Genomic DNA, 10,000 nt, shown 5'->3' with positions numbered 1-10,000 from the left:
TGTGTCTTTGTATCTGTGTTTGTCCCCCACCATCATTGACAACCAGTGTTAGTGTGTTTACATCCCTGTAACTTAGCAGTTCAGCAAGAGAGACAGATAGAATAAGTGCTATGCTTTAAAAAAAATAAGTACTGGGTTCAATTCATTCAATTAAAAATTCTTCAAGGCAGTGCCCCAGCATGGCCACAGTATAATAACAGAAACAAGTAAAAGTAAAAAAATAAAAGGATCCATTTTAATAAATGGTTTGTACATATTTTCCCATGTATTTTATTTGATTTTCCATTTCACTATTGGTTTTTAGGTGGGTTTTTTTTTTTAATTCTTATTTTTAAGCTTTTAAATATGTTTACTGAGATTGAGATAAAGTAAGATTAATTGTCTGAAGTTGAGTTTTATTTTTTTTCATTAATTTCTTTTCAAAAAACAAATTTGAAAAACATGTAACTCAAAACAACCTAACTTAAGGTATACCTATATATGTATAATGTACAGACACTAGTTAATATTTAGTCTGAACGCAACATCATCATAATCATCTTATGTTCGGTTTTTCATTTTGGCATGAATTGGCTAGCTCTCACTGCATGCTGTCCCATGTCATATACTTTATCATCTGACAGATATAGCAACGTAGAAAATCTTTATTGTTTTGCCTATCTTTCTAATAGGGCTTAAAGGGCATAGTTATTTTCTGTTCCTCACAACCACCATATAAGAGTGGTTGTTTGTAGATACTTGAATACAGAGGAAACAGAGCATCTTTCTTTAACCTCTTGTGGTAATGTTGTTTTTTTTAAAAAAAAAAGAAAGATTAGTGTCCAAATGTATTTCTTGCCTCTGTTATTCTTAAGTTAAGTTAATAGTTAAGTTAATTTTTTGGCTCAAAAAGCAAAAAGCAAGACCATGTAGGGGGACATGGAGTTATGTACAGGGTGGTGTTCATGCAAATAGTTCAGGCCATTTGTGGTCAAGGGAGACTTTGAACTGAGCGGCCGTCGGCATCTTCACTATCTCGTCCGGTGGCTTATTCCACGGATCCGCAACCCGGACGGAGAAAGCCCCTCTCCTTCAATTGAGATGAAATCGTCGCAGATAGAGCTTTTTGGAGTGACCCCGCAGCCGACGCTCTGGAGCAGGAGTGAAGAACAGCTCTTTCGAGAGGTTACACTTTCCGTTTATGATGTTGTGAGCAAGAATTAGATCACCACGGCGGTGGCGTTTTTCTAGAGAATAAAGGTCGAGCGTCTTCAGCCTTTCTTCATAAGACAAATGCTTGATACATTACTCTTGTCTGTTCGAAATATTACAGAACCAATATTAATTTGATTATCTTGAATGAAATTTTTCCTCTTTTTAAATGTGTAGCATGCAGAACCCTGTCAAATATGTATGCACCGTCATCGTCGTTTAACATCCACCTTCCATGTTGGCATGGGTTGGACAGTTTGACTGGAGCTGGCCAGACAGAAGAGTGCACCAGATTTCTCCATCTGTATTGGCATGGATTTTGCAGCTGGATGCCCTCCCTAGAGGCGGCGTGCTGGCAAAATCGTTAGCATGTCAGGTGAAATGCTCAGCGGTATTTCGTCTGTCATTACGTACTGAGTTCAAATTTCGTCAAGGTGATCTTTGCCTTTCATCCTTTCAGGGTAAAAAAAATGAGTACCAGTTAGACACTAGGTTCAATGTAATCAACTTAATCCCTTCCCCCAAAATTTGAGGCCTTGTGGTTCCAGTAGAAAGGATGCCCTTCCTAACACCAATCACCCAACATGTACATATGCATGATCATACTGGATGCACTCATATACATATGTACATGCATATATATGTGCGTGTGTGTATATATATATATATATATATATATACACATAGATCCCAGTTGAACCGTCCAACCCATGCTAGCATGGAAAGCGGACGCTAAACGAAGATGATGATGATGATGATGATGATACATGCTCCGCTCAAATTAAGAAGTAGTATATGTATAAACATACATACATGTATGAATTCATGCATACATACATATAGGCATACATACAAACAAAAATATCCTGTTGTTGATGTTGATATTCCAATGAAGGGGCCTTGGATCTAGGTTAGAAACAAGCTCCTTCTCTATTGGCAAGAAATCATGGAATAAAACTGAAAAATGACATACATACATATATGCATACACACATATACACACACACACATGCATGGCATGAGTTCTGCACAATTAGTATCTATGAAATTTCATTCACAAGGATCTTCAACCGATGGCTATAACAAAAGAGTGTTGCCCAAGGTACCATGTTGTAGAATCAAACCCAGAACCAAGAGGCTGCAAAGCAAACTATTTAGCCACTCACCTGGCTCTGCATTCATAGCTGTTCCATCATTTTCTTGAATCAAATAAAAGGAAACTTCTCCTTGTAGATATACCTGTTGCAACACTCTTATACATATTTCTTTACTACCCACAAGGGGCTAAACACAGAGAGGATAAACAAGGACAGACAAACGGATTAAGTCGATTATATCGACCCCAGTGCGTAACTGGTACTTATTTAATTGACCCCGAAAGGATGAAAGGCAAAGTTGACCGCAGCGGAATTTGAACTCAGAATGTATTTGAATTCAACACTCTTATACAGTAACCCCTCAACTATTGTGGGCTGTTATGTTCCAAAAACCCCATGATAGATGAAAATCTGCATAGTAGAAGCAGTACTGTACTGTATATTTTTTTTTCTTTATTTTTATAATTTGTATATATTTATATTATCATAAATGCAAAACAAGACCATGGAGGAATCGATGCAAGCTTAAATAATAAACCACGATAGGTGAACCGCAAATGGTGAGGGATTATTGTATTTACACGCAGGAGTGGCTGTGTGGTAAGTAGCTTGCTTACCAACCACATGGTTCCGGGTTCAGTCCCACTGCGTGGCACTTTGGGCAAGTGTCTTCTGCTATAGCCTCGGGCCGACCAAAGCCTTGTGAGTGGATTTGGTAGACGGAAACTGAAAGAAGCCTGTTGTATATATGTATGTATGTGTGTGTATATGTTTGTGTATCTGTGTTTGTCCCCCCACCATTGCTTGACAACCGATGCTGGTGTGTTTACGTCCCCATCACTTAGAGGTTCGGCAAAAAGAGACCAATAGAATAAGTACTAGGCTTACAAAGAATAAGTCCCGGGGTCGATTTGCTCGACTAAAGGCGGTGCTCCAGCATGGCTGCAGTCAAATGACTGAAACAAGTAAAAGAAAAGAGAAAGAGAGACTAAACATACATTGAGCTATTCCTTTTTATCAGCTGTAAAAAACCACCTCCAGATGTTCAAATTTTGTTTGGAATAACAGAATATATGGGTTGGCTCTAATCATTACCATTTTTATATTGTCTTATAGAGCCTTGTTTTATTCCCTGTGAAAGAGAATCCTGTTTTATTTTCTATTTCACTCTGTCATTGCTACTATCACCAGTCTTGATATTAAATAATATATTTAATTTGTATATCTTTGCTTTTTTTTCTCCCCTCATTGTTTTGTTTTTTCCTTTTATAGAAGAATCTCAAAGAACTGGAAAAATTATTAAACATCAGTATCCAAACATTTCTGTGTGTCCCAGTGATAAGCAAAGCTGATGAAAGCCTTATTGCATTGGTTTGTGTTGCTAATAAGTCGGACGGATCAAGGTGAGTGATTGCTAATAGGATTTAAGATTTTCATATATTCTACCGATGACAGTGATACTGACAATATAATGAAAATAATGTTAATGGTTATTATTGACGGTAGTCAAGGACAGTATGTGTTATGTTGAAAGTTAGAAATATCACTTTTGAGCTTTATAACAAATAGAAAGAATTCTTTTTGAGAATATTCCAGGTTAGAACTTCAAAAGTTACTCATTATTTTGTCTTTCATCAATCTAAATTTAGAACTTATGAATACTAAAACCACTTATGGTTTTCTTTTTTTATATTATGATTCGGTCAGAAGAGGGTAGTGAGTGGTGCCCATGACTTTATCACAAGGCTTCAATGACAACTTCTGTAGTGCAGTATGACAATAGTATTCCCCTAGTATATTCTGTAAAGCAATTGGCAAAGGCATTGAACTAGCAAAGCTATGCCAAAACTTATGAATACTAAGTTAAGTTAAGTTAATTTTTTGGCTCAAAAAGCAAAAAGCAAGGCCATGTAGGGGGACATGGAGTTATGTACAGGGAGGGTGTTCATGCAAAGAGTTCAGGCCATTTGTGGTCAAGGGAGACTTTGAACCGAGCGGTCATCGGCATCTTCACTATCTCGTCCGGCAGCTTATTCCATGGATCCACAACCCGGACAGAGAAAGCCATTTTCCTTCGATTGAGATGAAATCGTCGCAGATAGAGCTTTTCGGAGTGACCCCACAGCCAACGCTCTGGAGCAAAGCCACTTATGGTCTTTTTTTTTATTATATTATGATTTGATCAGAAGAGGGTAGTGAGAGGTGCCCATGACTTTATCACAAGGCTTCAATGGCAACTTCTGTAGTGCAGTACCACAATAATATATTCCCCTAGTACATTCTCTAAAGTGATTGGTAAAGACATTGAGCTATCAAAACCATGCCAAAAATTGAGACATGTAGGTGAGATATAGTTCCCAGCCATAGAGGGCAATAACTCTGAATAAAAATTAATAAGAAACAGTCATATAATTATGTGATGATGAAGATGATGAGGATGATTGTGACAACTTGGGTAATATAAATAATGGACTTCTGCATAGAGTTTTGTCTACCAAATTCCTCTCAGAATATATTTATCAATCTGAGGCCTTAATAGAAGGCACTTCTCCGAAGTACCATGCATTGGGATTGAAACCGTTTGGTTGGAAATCAAATTTCTTAACCTGCAAGAATTAAGTACTGAAAAGTTTTAATTTAATTGCCACCCCACTATTGGGCTGCTATCTTTTAGATTTCTTTAATTCCTTAGGATTTATGATTTTGAACCTGAGAACAATATTGTGCAGGAATGTTAAAATACAGTAGGCAAGATATTAATAATGTCCAGTCCTTGTTGTGTTGCGGTGACTTGTGTGTCTCAGTGATCCTGAGTGCTATGCCAGTGTAGCACAAGGTCCTGGTAGGACTTCCTATGCAGGACAGGTCAGAAGAAAGAGGTCACACCAGTGCTGGATTAAGCATATGCTTAGAACATCAAAGGGAGGTGGGCACCACAGAAATGGTAATTGGTTTACAGCACAAAAAAAAATCACTTTAAAATAATATTGGAAGTGATTTACATGAACAAAAATATAATTTTGAATTGTTCATGGTGTCATAGTAAGGATCTGATCAAAGACTTTGCAGTTAAAAAAAAAAGTAAGAGAAAACCATTCAAATATAAATAAAGTGGAAGTATACAAAAATAAACATTATTTTCCATCTTACTGTTAGTTTTGTTTCATTTTGAAGACTAAAAATTTATTTTATGGTTTATTAATGTTTATATTTTGAATTATATGGGGGCACCAAAATCTTTTAGGTGCTTAGGGACTCAGTGGCTCTTAATCTGACCCTGAGTCAGATACTACAGTCTGCATCTACCCAGAGGTAAAAATGAGTTTGTGTAGGGCAAACTTACTGATAACATTTCAAAACGTAAAAAATCTGAGAGACACCAAAAATTGAGAACAATAGATGATGGTCATCAATGGCCTATGCTACCTAGGGAGTAAAAGGTTTAAGTAAGATATTAATAGTCGGTCAGATGTAATAGGTAATGTTTGGATGTTCTCACATAGTAAAATTAATTTTAATGATTTTAATAATGCTAGCTCAGTGTAGCAGATATACTGTAGGGTATGCGAGGAGTATTCATCATCATGAACATCCTGGCTTTGTGGAGGCACATGGCCTAGTGGTTAGAGCTGCGGACTCGTGGTCAAGAGATTGCAGGTTTGAATCTCAGACCGGGCGATGTGTGTGTTTACGAGCGAAACACCTAAGCTCCACGCAACTCCGGCAAAAGGTAATGGCGAACTTCTGCTGACTCTTTTGCCACAACTTTCTCTCACTCTTTGCTCCTGCATCTTGCAGCTCACCTGCGACAGACCGGCGTCCATCCAGGTGGGGAACCTATACGCCAAGGAAACCAGGAAACCGGCCCTTATGAGCCAGGCATGGCTCGAGAAGGAACAAACAACAAACATCCTGGCTTTAGAGTAGGCACGTTATGTCCCTAGTTGTAATAAGATGCAACTAAATGAGTTAGGGGCAGGAAGGGCATCCAATTAAAAAATACTGCCTCACAAAGGTCATCCAGCCCATGCCAGCATGGAAAGGCAGACAAGTGGTGGTGCTGCTGATGCTGGTGGTGATAATGGTGGGAATGGCAGGGATTGTGGTGGAAGCAATATTGATGGTGGTAGAGGGTATGGGGGATTTCAACAGTGGCCTGGTCGTTGACCTGGACACAATTCTATTCAACAGACTTCCTTATCAGTCTCCGATTATTTTTACTATACAAGAAACTCCTTTTGTTTTATCTTAATGCTTGTGACATTTTTTTTTTTACTTTTTGTCTGTTTTTTGCATGTTTTTATTTTGATATATATAACTTACATAGTTTGCTGGAAAAATTTAAAATTCTTCTCCACTCTAGGCGCAAGGTCTGAAATTTTGGGGGAAGGGGCCAGTCAATTAGATCAACTCCAGTACACAACTGATACTTAATTTATCAACCCCAAAAGAATGAAAGGCAAAGTCAAGCTCGGCGGAATTTGAACTCAGAACGTAAAGACAGATGAAATATCACTAAGCATTTCACCCGGCATGCTAATGTTTCTGCCAGCTCGCCGCCTTAAGATGATCATAATATTCTTTTCTACTCTAGGCACAAGGCCCGAAATTTGGGGGTGGGGCCAGTCGATTAGATCAACCCTAGTACACAACTGGTACTTAATTTATCAACTCTGAAAGGATAAGTTAACCTCGGCGGGATTTGAACTCAGAACGCAGCGGCAGACAAAATACCTATTTCTTTACTACCCACAAGGCCTAAACACAGAGAGGACAGACAAACGGATTAAGTCGATTATATCGACCCCAGTCCGTAACTGGTACTTAATTTATGGACCCCGAAAGGATGAAAGACAAAGTCAACCTCGGCGGAATTTGAACTCAGAACGCAGCGGCTGACGAAATACCGCTAAGCATTTCACCCGGCGTGCTAACGTTTCTGCCAGCTCACCACCTTGGAAAAATTAAATATTAACTGAAATGCTTACAACAACTATATTTTTTCTATGAGACTTCTTTTTTAATGCCAACCGATTGAGTAATGAAACATGCATTGTATAAATTTACAACACAATGTTCTGGGGATGATTTCAGCTGATAGTTTAGGCTTGTGATCCAGCATGTTAATTAATGGACACTGTGAATTTATATTAATCATGAATAATTAACTGAAAACATGGAATATTTTTCTGTTTTGTTATTTGATATTATCAAGGCTATTACTCTCTTTTACATGGTTTCAGTAACACCTAGTAAGTGGAAAACAGAAACTCTGTTGTATATATTATTGTGTGTGTGTGTGTGTGCGTGTGTATGCACACATGTGTATTTTGTGTATTTCTGTTTATGTTGAATCCCTTTCAGCCTTGTAACTTTGTATTTCAACAAATAGGGAGCTATTAAATAAATACCAGACTAAATTAAGTACTGCGGTTGATATGATTGATAAAATGTTGAAAGCAGTATTGCAGCATGGCTGCAGTCCAATGATTGAAGCCAGTAAAATAATTGCATGAACACACACACACAAAAAAAAAAAAAAATTCTTGTTTCCTTTTGTTTATATAATCAAAGAACCATCAACTTTTTTCATTCAGGTTCTGTCCTGATGATGTACACATTATCAAGCATTGTTTCAAATACACAGCTACAGTTCTTACAAGTACCCTAGCATACCAAAATGAGAGAAAGCTCAAAGATCAAACTAAAGTAAGTTGTATCCTTGCATGTATAATTACTTTTGAAATGGCAGTTTGGAAGTCATCATGTATTTAGTTATATGATTCCATTTAATAGGGTGCAGATGTGGTTGTGTGGTTAAGAAGTTTGTTTCATAATCACATGGATTCAGGTTCAATCCTGCTTTGGGCAAATGCCTTTCACTTTAGCTTCAAGTCAACCAATACCTTGTGAGTGAATTCAGTAGATAGAAGTTGTAAAGAAGTCATTATATATATAATAGTGTGTGTATTTGTGCATACTGACTTTAACAAAGACTCTTTGTTGATAAAAATGAAGAAAAAATTGTCAGCTGTCTGCAATCTTCCATGAAAACATATCTGGCTGTTCATCTTTGAAAGACCAGAGGAATATAACCTTACATGGAAACAGATGAAAGTTGGTGACAGAGAGAGCATCCAGCTTAAAAGATCTGCCTCAACATGCTTCATAGAACCCATGCAAGCAAGGATAGGTCATTGTTGAAATAACAATGATGTGAATGAATGAGGAGGAGGAGGAGGAGATCAAATAAGAGATATGAAAAGGCTATTGTATTCTTCAGTGTATTTCAGAGGGAAAGAGTAGCACCTTTGACCTTTTTGCAGAACCTCCAAGTATGGCGAGTGGAAGGGAAGAAGTTAATCTCAGACTGAAAACCTAACCTGAATGTTTGCAACAGCATGTACTTTATCAAAAGTACCCTTGGGCCACGTGGTGGTGGTGTTAAACCAGGCAATGGGTGAAGTCTATGTGAATATAATTCTGTAGTTAAGGTGCAGGAAAAACCTTAAATAAGTCTATGAAAAGAAATTCAGCAATGCATTTGTAATTTTCTGTAATTTTTAGCATTTTCTTTTTATAGCACTGTTTGTTATTGGATAATAAAGATAGAATGTAGAGTTTACAAGTCATTACCTTTAGGCCAACTGCCAAGAACTCTGACCATTTGGGTATTGGTCATTCAAAATATTACATTGTGGTTACAACAATAAAGAGAGGAATGTAATATATTGGTGAAGAAATGCCACTGTATAGATAAATCAATAGGTCAATAGGTTGCCTGCCAACCATCTAAAAGATTGATATTTCTTATCACATTATTCATTCTTAATTCTTAATTGTTCATTTCACAGCTGTAAATAGGTCTTATTACATGATATATCTAAATCGTTATTTGTTGCACTGACATTATTACGATTATTACCTTTAACGACTTTTTAGCTTTTGTTTCTTTTTAACAAAAAATGAAAGAATGTTTGGTACAAAAGCTGAATCTAATTCTATTCATATTCATTTCATCAGGCACTGCTGCAGGTTGCTAGAAACTTGTTTACTCACTTGGGTAAGTTACAGATAAAAATTCATTTGAAATCATTAACCATGTAATTGCTAACACTTCTGTGACTGTATATTTAATGAAATACATTATCTTTGTGTTTCAAGTGATTTATAATATACTTGAGAATCGGGAAGGGTTTCATGAAATCAATTATTTTTTTAATAATATTCAGAACATAACAAAAAGTTCTGATATAAAATTATGACAGCAGGTTTAATCCTTTAGCGTTCAAATTCTTTCATTAAAAGTAATGCTTATTTATTCATATTGTTTTGAATAAATCATGTTTTGAATAAATCAAAATCTCATAGCTTTGAGATTTTGATTAGCTAACAGTTAATTTTTTTAATGATATTGCAAGGTTGCTGGGGTGGGGGCCAGACTTGGCCAGTTTAAGTATAAAACATAAAATATGTTGACTGGATATGGCTGGCTTCAATGCTTAAGTGTTAAACTTAAATATAATGTTTTAAAACAGGTGATTTTTGTATGACAGAGCCAGGGGTAGTCTCTTACAAGTTAACATCAAAATGTTTTTTAAGTAACTTCTATGAATTTTACTAATTTACTTTTATGTTAATCATTAGATATTTGTTATGATGCCATTTGCTTACTGCAACTATCTCAGTCTCAGGTGACCATTAGTTTTGTC

General features: G+C 36.6%; 1 protein-coding gene across 3 annotated transcripts in view; it reads left to right on the top strand.

Annotated features, from left to right (window-relative positions):
• LOC115218295 (cGMP-dependent 3',5'-cyclic phosphodiesterase-like) overlaps nt 1-10,000 on the top strand; it is a 614,814-nt gene that overhangs the window by 529,480 nt on the left and 75,334 nt on the right. For all 3 annotated transcript variants that reach the window (XM_036508346.1, XM_036508347.1, XM_036508348.1), the window contains 3 exons: nt 3,561-3,691; nt 7,886-7,997; nt 9,312-9,351. In XM_036508346.1, the coding sequence (XP_036364239.1) occupies nt 3,561-3,691; nt 7,886-7,997; nt 9,312-9,351 (283 nt within the window). The remainder of the gene's footprint in view (nt 1-3,560; nt 3,692-7,885; nt 7,998-9,311; nt 9,352-10,000) is intronic.

The sequence above is a fragment of the Octopus sinensis genome, linkage group LG13 (genome assembly GCF_006345805.1).
Source record: "Octopus sinensis linkage group LG13, ASM634580v1, whole genome shotgun sequence".
NCBI classification, from domain to species: Eukaryota; Metazoa; Mollusca; class Cephalopoda; order Octopoda; family Octopodidae; genus Octopus; species Octopus sinensis.
The sequence above is the reverse complement of the archived record's forward strand: the minus strand, read 5'-3'. Positions and strand labels throughout refer to the sequence as shown.